We start from the raw sequence: 12,625 nt of genomic DNA, 5'->3' as shown, positions 1-12,625 counted from the left end.
CAATTTGGATGCATTCATCCTTTTCTGCCCTTGTTGGCAACCCTAATATCCCAGAGCAAGAGTATAAGACAGGTGTAGGGAACCTTTCGCCCTCCAGATCTTGCTGAACTATAACTCTCATCATCTTAGGAACTGCCTTACGCTGAGTCAGACCATTGGTCCATCTTGCTCACTATAGTTTACACTGACTGGCAGCAGCTCTCCAGAGTTGCAGGTGGGGGAGTCTTTCCATCCTTACCTGGCAGTGGAGGCTGGTCCATTAAGGCAAATGGGATTCAGCGTTACCAACCTCAGTCTGTCCTCAGCCAGACCTCACAGCCTCCCTCTCCTTTCTACCTGGAGATGCCAGGGATTGATCCTAGGACCTCGTGCACACAAAGCAGATGTTCTGCCAGTGAGCTACGGCCCTTCTCCATGCCATCGACCATGCATGCTGGGGCTTATGGGAGTCATAGTTCAGCAACATCTAGAGGGCCAAAGGTTCCACACCCCGGTACAAGGACACAACAGAATTCTCTGATGGTGGCACCTTGCAAGTACAGCAGAGAGGCAACTGGTGAATCACAGATGCATCACAGTTACCAAGAAAGCAGCAATTGGCGCCCATCCCTGCATCCTGGCTGCTGGGTAGAAAGAGGAGACTGGATGCATTCGCAAAGAGGATGCCTGCACTGTTAGTCTAAAAGCAGCTTGAGGTACCAGAGCTGCAAAGGAGTGAAGTGTCTCTCTATTCTTAATTCAAAGTGGGCATGGGGGGGGCTGTGCCCCAGATATTGAAAGTTTGGGAAACTGTAGGTTAGATAAAATAGAGTATCAAGACAATAAATATCTAGTTCTTGGTAGTGTGTGGACGGACCCGATCTTTTAAACCTATTTATTTCAAAGGCAGAGATATGGCCATGTGTTGAATTCTCCTGTTGGTACCTCAAACACTTTTTATTTTATCTCCCCACATCTAGTTGTTGTCCTCTGTTGTTTGCTAATGCCTTCTAACATGGTTCTGCTACTCATTTTATTATATCCACAGTGTAATCATTGGTTAAAAAAAACCTTTTTTTGCCACCTTCAAGAAAGAATACGCTTGTTATCGTAGTCTTCCCACCAGTTTTCCACCTTTTTCTGCATTCAGATGTCTGTATATCTTTATTCTGTGTCATAATTCTGTTCTAATAATCTCTCTCTCTCTCTCTCTCTCTCTCTCTCTCTCCCTCCCCCCCCCTCCGTTTTTAATTCGTACTTCCGTTTGCAGCTTCAGATCTTTCAACTTCATGTTGTTCTGTAAAGAATAAGGGTGCAGGGGGAAAAACACAAAAGTTTTAACCATTAAGTGCACCTTTCCTGCTGTCCAAACTTTTTCTTTGCCACCAATGTGCTTGTTGGGTGCTGTTGTCATCTGTGTGTATGTGAGTCACTTTCTTCCCCTCTTGCCATCAGCACATTCAAGGACAAGCCTCCTCTTTCTCTGAGATAGGAGGAAATATCATTTTCTGTACACAGGTGAAGCAAGGAGATCAGCAGCCATCTTCAAAAGAACTACTTGAAATGTGCACCCAAGAGCGTGCATGCCTAGTTAGATTTTTTTTTTGGCCTGCCTTCTGTGCATAACAGCTACTACCACCCCAATGCCATGTTTAAAAGTGCATCAAAACTCCTCCATTGCAAAAGCAGTCTGCTATGCAGCAGAGGGTTGTAAGAAACAGTTTGTCTGTCTAGCCTCGCATTGCTACTCCAACTGGTTACCTTATCCTTTTAACTCAGGCATGGGGAACCTTTGGCCCTCCAGATGTTGCTGAGCTACAGCTCCCAACAGCCTCAGCAAGTGTGGCCAATGGCCAGGGATGATGGGAGTTGTAGATCGACAACGTCAGGAGGACCAAAGATTCCTCACATCTGATTTAACTGGAGATACAAGAGATGGAATCTTGTGTGTCCGGTTGGGACCTTCTGTATGCAAAGCAGACACTCTGCCACTAATCAGCAGTTCTTCCCCAGCTGGGGAGAAAAGAACATCTAGAGTTATATCCAGTGCTAGTCCTACTCAGAGCAGACCAATTGAAATCAGGTGAGCCTGAAAAGGAGCCCCAGCCTTCCTCTCCAGGGTGGAGCAAAGAAGGGGTTCAGTTATGACCAACCCCAACTTTCCATTGCAGCTTAAAGGGCATGACTAACTCGGGTCCATTAATTTCAGTGGGTCTACTCTGAGTAAAACATGGTTGGATACAACCCATAGCTGGGGACAAGGGGAAAAGGCATCTCCTGTTCTGTTAGGCTGTGTCAAATACCTGATGCGTCACAAGCTGGCTTCTTAGTTATCATAAAGTACTTCTTGGGCTGCCAACTGAGATCCAAAGTGCTAGCGCCTTGTACAAGAGTAGCCTTCAGAGTAGTCAGTATTTCAGCAAAGCACATGGAAAGTGCAGCATATGTGTGTGTTTATGTTCATACTGCTGGGGTACTTTGATGTTGCTTACCCAGATTCACCTATTGTGTTCATGAGACTTGAACTGGGCAGTCCCCCGATTCTTTGCTTACGTCCTCAGCCACTGGCTGGGGCTGATAGGAGTTGTAGTCCAAAACATGAGGAGGACACCAGGTTGGCGAAGGCCAATGTACAGAATAAGACTAGAGCAGAACCCCTGACTTACATTACAATTGGTGATCTTTATTATTTTTAATTTATTATTGCGTTTATGTCCCACCTTTCCTCCAAGGAGCTCAAGGTGGTGTACATTGTTCTCCTCCTCCATTTTATTCTCACAACCCTGTGAGGTAGGTTAGGCTGAGAGACTGTGACTGGCCCAAGGTCACCCGGTGAGCTTCATGCCCAAGTGGGGATTCGAACCTTGGTCTCCCAGGTTCTAGTCCAACACTCTAACCACATTGGTTCTCTTAGTGGCTTATATCTTAGTGGCTAAGGACATAAGCAAAGAATCAGGGGAGACTCTACTGGCAGGAATCGTAGGTAAAAACATCTCTGGAGGGCACGAGGGTGGCAAAGGCTGCTGTAGATGAATTCTCCTTTGTCATATGTGTCCCAAACCTCTAATACCTGGGGCACAATTAAATTATTCTTCTCCCCCCTTGATTGAAACTGGATGTGCCCATATCTTGAGTAGGCATAATTTCCCCATGAATCCTGCTTCCTACTTTTTGCCTTCTGCATTGTCTAGTGGTTCATGGCTCGGGGATGGGTTTATTTATTTATTTATTTGATTGATTTATATCCCGCCCTTCCTCCCAGCAGGAGCCCAGGGCGGCAAACAGAAAAGCAGCAAGATTGCTGCTGTCTTCCCCATGGCAGGACTCCCTTCCCTCTGTTGACCGTAGTGGAGGACTGCATCAGGGAGCAGGCTGCATCCTTACTCCCTCCGGCCAAATGACAGCTCACTCTTGTCCATATATTGGCATAGAGAAAGGCGATCAGTGCTGTACATGGGCCTCCCTGCTCCCAACAGCATATCACTCTGTATCCATTCAACAGGTTGTCTTAATTTTCAGTGCTTTAGCTCTGCTGGTGTGTCCTGGTACAGAGTTTGGGAATTCTTTGCTGTACGAGAAACTTAAGTCCTGATCAACTTTATTTATACATGTACACACACACACATATTAATTTTTCTTCTCTCACAAAATAGCACTGCAGTATAAAGACATTTTTTTGAAAAATTAATAGCAGCACAGAACAATCATTAAAATAATTGGCTATTTTAGAAAACTTTTAAAAACTACATAAAAAGAGATGCCTAAAAGCCAAAAGGGAGAATTCCTGCTGAATCTCTGCTGGAAGAGTGTTCCACAGCGTGTGATCGGCAGCACTAAATCACCAACTTCTCTGGTTGAGGCTAGTCAGGCCCCCCGTAGCATGGGGGACAACTAACAGTGCTCCACTGGATTATCTCAGTGATTGGACTGGGATGTATATAAGGGCTCAGGCAGTCTTTAAGGCACCCTGGACCCAAGTTGCTGAGGCCTTGACCCTGGTCTGGTGCTTGGTTTTTTTTATTCCCATCCTTCCTAATGGACCCTGGAATAACAAACCCTTTTATTAAAAACCTTGCAACTCCAACCAGTTTCCATTTTTCCTCTAACTCTGTATTTAGCGTTAAACATTTTCTTTCTTTCTATATTCATTTATCTGCCTTGGAGTGGACTTCTATGTACATTCATCCTTCAGCAATATTCTGCCAAGTGTAGGTAGATAATCTGTTTGTCTTGTGAAGTCTGAAGGTCAAAGGGAGAAAATGTAAAAAGTTCTTGGTTAACTCTGCTGTCCTCAGCGGCCTAGCAGTTTCCTGCTCCTTAGGTGAGGTTTATTTAATTTCTGAATGGCTTCCCACAACAACAGCAACAAAAATCTCAGTGCGATTTACAACAAAAATAAAATACAGAAATCAAAATACCTAAATATATTAAAAACAGAATAAAAGCATCCAATCACTGGTGCCATCCAAGTGCCTGGGAAACCACTTGAGACCAGAGCTATAGAAATTAAGCTGTAGCTGCTTCCCTGGGTTGCTGGTTGACCTGAACCGATCATGAACCAAGCACATCCAACAAGGAGAAGGGCTGTAGCTCAGTGATAGAGCATCTCCTTTGTCCACTGAAGGGCCAGAGTTAAATATCCGACATCTCCAAGTGGGGCTGGGAATATCCCCTTTCTGAACCCCTAGTGAGCCACTTCTGCTTTCGTGTGTGTATATAAATAATCAGACCCCTGACCAATGCGCTCATATCACTGAATTACAAATGGTACATTGTAATTTCATTCTGTATGATATTTTACTTTGAAACTCTGATTTATGTTTCCTTTCTGATTACTTTTGCAAGGCACTGTATGTGTGTGAGTGTATATAAAAAATCTTTGGTGCAATCCATGCTTTTTACAATCTAAAAGACACATGCAACTTCTAGACTTGCAATGAATAACTCACTGAGCAACCAGCGCTACCTGTCAAGAAGGGTGGGTGATCCTTTTACAGAAACTACTAAAACATACCGAAGCTTCATGTGGTTCCCAAGGCCTCATTTTAAATCATGGCTACGCTACCTTCAAGACCACAATTAAAGCCTGCACTCAGGTTATATACAAGCCAGATTTGCGGGACAAGTGTGGCCTGTATTCAGACCAATACAGTAATTACATTCGTCATATAAATTGCCCTGAAACCGTTATCTCTCCCCCTGTTGTCTCCTCCACAATTAGGAGTAGTGTCCCGGACTTTGGTCTGAGGGCCCGTGATGCAGCTGCCTTTCTGAAGCCAAGCTGGTCTGGTCAGGTTTGGTCATCTACCTAGGTTCATGTTTGGAGACCAAACCTGGCACACAAGCTATGGTTCAACACAATTGGAAGCTTTCAAGCATCTGCTAGATCAGGCCTGAGGAATATTTTGCCCTCTAGATGTTAATGAACTACAACTCCCATCATTCCTGGCCATTGGCCATTCTTGCTGTGGCTGATAGGAATTGTAGTTCAACAACATCTGGAGGACCAAGTGTTTCCTGTTGGCCCTCCAGATGTGCTAGATGTTCTTAGGTGTTATGTATCAAATGTTGGAGGGCAGGGTGTTAACGCAGCACCTTTCAGCTAATCTCTGTCTTGTTTTAACCAAGACTCTGCGTTAATGTATCTCTCTCAAATAGTGGTGCACTTAGGCCGTTTTAGACTCTGGCCTTAATGGTCTTTCAGGGAGAGGGGTTGGGATCAACTTCAAAATGTGGTTAGCTCCTCTTGCTACATTTTGGAGCCCCCCTGCTCATTCTGCTGGGTGGCGACATGGTTGCCTGTCCTGATGGTACCATTGCTTTTGCAAAGTGTTCCAGTGCAACCTGCATGGTGATTTCTCCAAGGAAAGCTTGCCTGTTGTTGAGGGAATCCAGTCTTACTGCTCCAGTAGAACTTGACTTTCCCTATACCTCTTCTGGTCCATGGACATTGCACAGGTTGCAAATGAGTGTATAAACAGCTGATTGTATATGCTATGCCAGAGGTCCCCAAACTGTGCTCCACAAGCTTCATTCAGGTGGTCCATTGCATGTTCGTCTTAAATATTTGTGTTAATTTTCAGTTGTATTGTTGTTGCTGCTTTTGTTTCTTAAGTTGCATTTTACGGTATTACCATTTGAATTCTGTGGAATGCAAATTGTAGTACAGTATAAGAAACAGAAGAAGCATTAACATCGTACAGCATGTAGGACAGCACATTGTAATTGTTACAGCAGGCAGAAAAATCATGAAGTGGTCAGCCAAGACCATCAGCAATTTTCAAGTGGTCCATGGGGGTAGAGTATGCTATATACATTTAAAGTACTATTATACCACTTTAACAGCTGTGGCCTCCCCCAAAGAATCCTGGGAATTGTAGTTTGCTAAGAGTACTGGGAGTTATTAGGAGACATCCCTCTGTTCCCCTCACAGTGCTCCAGTTCCCAGAGTTTCTTGGGAAAAGGGATGACTGTGAAACCACTTGGGGAATTGGGGGGGGGGTGTCTTCTCACAATTCAGTGCTTTAAAGGTATGATGCAGATGTGGCCTGACTTGACAAATTGGGAGAGGTTTGACCCTAGTTCATTGAACATCCTTAGCAAGGGTAGCATCCAAGCAACATTTAAGGGATGAAGGAGTTCAGCGCTGAGGAGTCAAAACTGGCAGACTTGCTATGTGTTTTGTTTTTTACAAGTCAGCTTTTACTGCTACTGCTAATGGTAGTGTTTGAAATGGAAACTGTATGCCTACCTGGTGCTTTAAATTTCACTGTTTCGCCAGTGCAGGACCCATTTTTACAAATTCTCAAGGGAAACCATTTAAGAAGGTCAGTGGCTGGGTCTGTGGAGCTACTTGCAGGCATTGTCACTGGCTTGGGGCTTCTGATGAGACTGAATTTATTTCATTTATGAAACACTTCCCATAAAACTTCCCAGAGTGGTTTAAGATATGAAAACTATTTCAAATCCAATACAAATAAGGCTGGGATAAAAATCTCCACTTAAAAAGGCTTCTGGAAAAGATACGTTTGTTTGTTTTTTTAAAAAATGGCATTGTATTCAAATTAAGACCTGCTCAAAATAGACTTATTGAAATTAATGACCCTAAATTACCCATGTCCATTAACTTCAGTGTATCTACTGTGCATGAGTAGGACTAGCGCTGAATACCACCTTAAGTGGTCTATAAATGCCTTTAAATAAATAGATGGACGGATAGATGGATGAAAGGAAGGAAGGTCTGCAATAATTGCCAAGACAACAGAGATGGTTCCGGTCTGATATGTAATGGGCGGGAGCTCCAAAGGGTATAGTAGGTGCCACCACACTTAAAGGACCAATTCCTATATAGTACAGACTGGACCTTCCATGCATGATCAGCTGATCTCTACAGAAGAGAGATAAATGGTTCTTAAGCTGCAGTAAGCAGCTCATTGGAGGGCTGCTGCTTCTGTCTATAGAGGTCCCCAACGCACAAGGCTGAAGAGTCAGAGGTTTCTTTGAAGTTTTAGCTTTTCACCACATCTTGAAGAGGCAGTCCAGTTCTCTCTCTCTCTTACATATGCAAATAACATTAAAATAAAAAAACAGCCGGTTGCAAGTGGCTGTAGGGAAATGTATACATGCATGCATGCATACACACACACCCTTTGTGTAAGTGGGGAAAGGCGATAGCTCAGTGAGAGAACATCTGCTTTGCATGCATAAGACCCCAGGTTCAGTCCCTGGCATCTCCAGGTAGAGCTGGGAGAGACTCCTGTCTTGGAGACCTACTGCCAGTCAATGTGGACAATAGTAGGCTACATGGACCTACGGTCTGACTTGGTAGTAGGCAGCTTTGTAAGTTCCTGTATTCCTAAATGTAGCTTTTTTGGATTTCTGATGGCAGAAGAGAAAACCCACAGTAATTAGGAAGCATTTTAAGCATCCTCATACTTAGTGGCCATAAAGTAAGAAAGTTGTGACAAGCAGCCCCCAGTCTAACATTCTAAGAATGACTGATGTGAGACATGAGAAACTGGCCTGTTGCCTTGCAGTTTGAGTCTTCCTAAAGTTATTAGGGAGTATTCGTTCCCCTCTATTCAGCACTGGTTCGGCCTCATCTTGAATACTGCATCTAGTTCTGGTCACCACACTTCAAGAAGGATGCAGACAAACTGGAACAGATTCAGAGGAGGGCAACAAGGATGATCAAGGGACTGGAAACAAAGCCCTATGAGGAGAGACTGAAAGAACTGGGCATGTTTAGCCTGGAGAAGAGAAGACTGGGGGGAGATATGATAGCACTCTTCAAGTACATGAAAGGTTGTCACATAGACGAGGGCTGGGATCTCTTCTTGATCGTCTCAGAGTGCAGAACATGGAATAATGGGCTCAAGTTGCAGGAAGACAGATTTCGACTGGGCATCAGGAAAAACTTCCTAACTGTTAGAGCCATACGACAATGGAACCAATGACCTAGAGAGGTAGTGGGCTCTCCGACACTGGGGGCATTCAAGAGGCAGCTGGACAGCCATCTGTCGGGAATGCTTTGATTTGGATTCCTGCATTGAGCAGGGGGTTGGACTTGATGGCCTTATAGGCCCCTTCCAACTCTATGATTCTATTATTATAGAGTGGGGATGGGGAATCAGTGGCCCTCCTGATGTTTCTGGACTCCAACTCCCAGTAGCCCCAGCTAGCATAGCCAATGGTCAGGGACAACAGGAGCTGTAGTCCAGCAACATCTGAAGGGCCACAGGTTCCCTGTCCCTGCTATATAGAGCGTAAGAAGAGCCTGCTGGATCAGACCAGTGGCCCATCTCATCCAGCATCCTATTCTCACAGTGGCCAACCAGATGCCTGTGTGAAGCCCACAAGTAGAACCTGAACTCAAGAGCAACTCTCCCCTCCTGCAGTTCCCAGCAACTGGTATTCAGAAGCATACCGCCTCCAACAGTAGAGGTAGAAGTTAGCTTTATAAGAACATCAGAAGAGCCCTGCTGGATCAGGCCAGTGGCCCATGTAGTCCAACATCCTGTTCTCAGAGTGGCCAACCAGATGCCGCAAAGGGAAGCCCGCAAGCAAGAGCTGAGCGCAAGAGCAGTCTCCCCTCTGGTGGTTTCAGGCTATTCAGAAGCTCACTGCCTTGGACAGTGGAGGCAGAACACAGCCATCGGGGTTGCTAGCTACTGATAGCCTGATTCTTCATGAATATCTATGAAGCAATCAACCAAGCCGAATGCAGAGCTGGCTGATGCTGCTTGGAGGCACCACAGAGAGGAAGAGACAGAAGATCCTAAAGGATTTCCCAGTGCTTGCCAGGAAAACCCAGATAACAGATATGGGGAGGGTTGGATTGGGAGCATTGACCTTCCGTAGGGACATGGGAAGCTGCCTTATGCTGAGTCAGACCCTTGGTCCGTTTAGCTCAGTATTGTCCACACTGACTGGCAGAGGCTTTCCAGGGTTTCTGCTTGGGGATGTTCCCAGCCCTACCTGGAGATGTCAGTGATTGGAGGTGATACACAGGGAATGGCCTTAGGCTACGTCAGAATGTTGGCCCATCTGTGCTTATTGGCAGAGGCTTTGTAGTGTTTGTTACACAGGTCTTTTCCAGCCCTACCACAAGATATAAACACAAGATTTTCAGTGTACACCTTTCATAGAGGGAGTTGAGCCCTTTTGTGCGGTTGAATGATGGAGGAATCTGGTTAAAGTTCTGGGTGTGGCCAGATTTGGGTGTTTTGAGGGAAGAATTTTAACCACTGTCAGTCATGATCTGAAACTGCAAAGTGGCCTTCAGATTTTGTCTTGCCTCGTGTTTTATCTCTCTCCATCTTCTCACTCTCTTTTTTCCCCTCTGCCTCCTTTACCTCCTAGCTTCAGCATCAGATAGTGCAGAGCCATCCTCTGAAGAACAAGAGAAGGCACTCGACAAACCAAAACAGAAAAAAACGCGCTGCTTCATGTGCCGGAAGAAGGTTGGCCTTACTGGTAAAAGCTCTTTTGGTTTTAATAATTGGAAACGTGAAGTTGTATATCGGAAGCCTGCTTCCGACTTTGTAAATAGGCTTCTCACATTGAGCTCAGCCTGGCTCCTGAAATTGGCTGCCCCATTTGGAGCAGGTGAATGAACCATTTCGGTAAATGCTTGGGGGAGGATGTATAATAAAAACTCTACATTATTTTAGGAAATGTGGGCTTGCTAATAGCCAGAAACTCCCCCCCCCAATATTTCCTTTCTTAAACATTGGTTTGCTGTCACAGATGCAGAAATGTTTTCTGCCACCATTCCATACGCACATGTGCACTGGCACCTGACAGCTCCATGTAAGTGGGACAGTAGAATCCACTTTGGGTTTTAGTCTGAATTTTGAAGGAGCTGTCCACGGTGCTAAGTCTGAGCTAAAACCTGGAGCAGATTTCACTGCAGATTCCAATGGCGCTACTAGCTGCCACAGTACATGTGCCATCTCTTTCTCACACGCTCACGTACACACACACACACACCTCTGCCTACAACAGGTGTGGGGAACTGTTGGCCCTCCAGACGTTGCTGAACTACAGCCCCTGCAAGCATGACTAATGGCCAGGGATGATGGGAGTTGCAGCTCAGCAACATCAGGAGGGGCAAAGGTTCTCCACCGCTGACGTACTCTATCAGCCATAAAATTATTGTGCATGAATTTTCTGCTGAAATCATGTAACTTTCATGTTCCAGGGTTTTGTTTACATTTTTGTCCCACTTCTGTTGCTCTATAGTACAAGAGCTCCTACTGGGAGGAAGGATGGGATGACGATGATGATGATGATGATGATGATAGTCCAGATGGTATATTGCGGGAACATTGGGGAAGCATTAGAGAACAACTAATAAAGCAGAATGATTTGCGGACGGTTCTGTATAAAATCACTGCTAACGTACAATTACCTGTTGCAAATGCACCCACCAAAAAATGCTGTTTTTCTAGTTTCAATGATGGAGATGAGAAGGGAAACAACGAGCTTCAAACCAACGAAACGAACCTCGTCCTTTTCCTAATGCCGGGCCTCTTAGTATCTGTACTGTCTTCTTCCACAGGGTTTGAATGCAGGTGCGGAAATGTTTATTGCGGCGTACACCGTTACTCAGACGTCCACAGTTGTTCTTACAATTACAAAGCTGACGCCGCTGAGAAAATCAGAAAAGAGAATCCTGTAGTTGTTGGGGAAAAGATCCAGAAGATTTGAACTGCTACTCTAGCTGGGATATTAAAATTTTTGACCATCTGCAGATGAAATTGACTTGAGCTTCTTCCCCTCTTCTCCCCCCACCCCACCTTTAGTCATGCCGAATCATGCATGTCATCAGAAAACATAGATCCTCCCCTTTTTTAGAACACGACTAAACACTTAACTTTATTGCAGGTTCTCTCTCTCCCCCCCCCCCCGGGTTCCTCTTACAGCTGAAGAGTTAAGTGAACTTTACACTTGTGAGATTCGCTATGAGTCCCTGTGGGGCTCTTGAATGAATACCATGGCTTTACAAGTATTATCCTTTTTAAAATATTTTTTTTATTTTAGTCGAGTGCAGAGGGCTTTTTATAATACCAACACAGAGATATATTGGAGGGCATCAGCGCTTTTTTTTTCCTGTTGTACTAAAACATGCATGCATTAACCTGGCTGTTTTGTTTTGGGTTTTTTGTATATAGCTTTTCTTTTCTCTTTTTGCAGCACGATTTCCCTTTTTTTTGATAACGCCTCGTACAGCACAACTAGCAATCAGTAACTGAATGTATTTTAATCATTATGGCTGCTTGTGTTTTTTTTTCCGTTCCCCCCCCCCATTAACAAAGGTTTATACATACATTAGCATAATAGCTTGTTTGCACCCACTTCCTATTTATGTATGAATCATTTGTAATGAGTGTGTGTATGAGAGAGAGTGTGTGTGAGAGCACTGAGATTCTGACGTTTGTGTGGGTCCCCCCCCCTTTTCAAAGATAACTTCTAGGATTTTTTTCCTCCTGTGTGTGTGTGCCAGGATGCGTGGGGGGGGGAGCAGATTCTCTGCACTTCATTGCTGACTGCAGGTTTTCTTGGGGGATTTATGTTATTGGGTCCTTTATGTACACCAATATGAAGAATGATGAAGTTTTAACTGTATTGTATTTATGTTCATCCACGTCTTTAACTTTGATTAAAATAAAATTTTTAAAAACTGGGATTTGGCGGTGATTGTTCATGTTGCTTTCTGCAGGTGGATATGTTCACACATGCATGTGTGCTTGCCTAGAAGTAGGATAGGGGAAGGGGCTGTAGCTCAGTGGTAGAACTTCTGGCTTGGCATGCACAGGGTCCCAGGTTCAAATCCCAGCAGTTCCACATAGGGCAGGGAGAGAGCCTTGCCTGAAACCCTGAAGAGCTGCTGCCAGTCAGTGTAGATCAGGGATGGGTAATCTCAGCTTCAGGGCTGAATGCAGCCTTCCAGACCTCTGTATTTGGCCCTTGGAACTGCTCCCACACCCTCCTTGAGAGCTTTTCCCTGGCTGGAACATGTCCTTTGACTGTGATAATGCCTGGATGGTGTGTGTGTGTGTATGAACAGCCATTGTTCTGCCCACATTTGCATCTGGCCCTGCCTACCGCTGGTATGTGGCCCCCGGGCTCAAAGCATTTCCCC

At 44.9% G+C, this 12,625-nt stretch overlaps 1 protein-coding gene across 4 annotated transcripts in view; it reads left to right on the top strand.

Moving 5' to 3' along the window:
• The window catches only part of ZFAND6 (zinc finger AN1-type containing 6), a 65,437-nt gene extending 53,270 nt beyond the window's left edge, over positions 1-12,167 (top strand). For all 4 annotated transcript variants that reach the window (XM_061595469.1, XM_061595466.1, XM_061595470.1 and 1 more), the window contains 2 exons: positions 9,841-9,954; positions 11,042-12,167. In XM_061595469.1, the coding sequence (XP_061451453.1) occupies positions 9,841-9,954; positions 11,042-11,161 (234 nt within the window). In that variant the 3' untranslated portion in view covers positions 11,162-12,167. The remainder of the gene's footprint in view (positions 1-9,840; positions 9,955-11,041) is intronic.
• Positions 12,168-12,625: the final 458 nt, after the last annotated feature.

The sequence above is a fragment of the Rhineura floridana genome, chromosome 14 (genome assembly GCF_030035675.1).
Source record: "Rhineura floridana isolate rRhiFlo1 chromosome 14, rRhiFlo1.hap2, whole genome shotgun sequence".
Lineage (NCBI taxonomy): Eukaryota > Metazoa > Chordata > Lepidosauria > Squamata > Rhineuridae > Rhineura > Rhineura floridana.
This window is presented reverse-complemented; position numbering and strand designations above follow the sequence as displayed.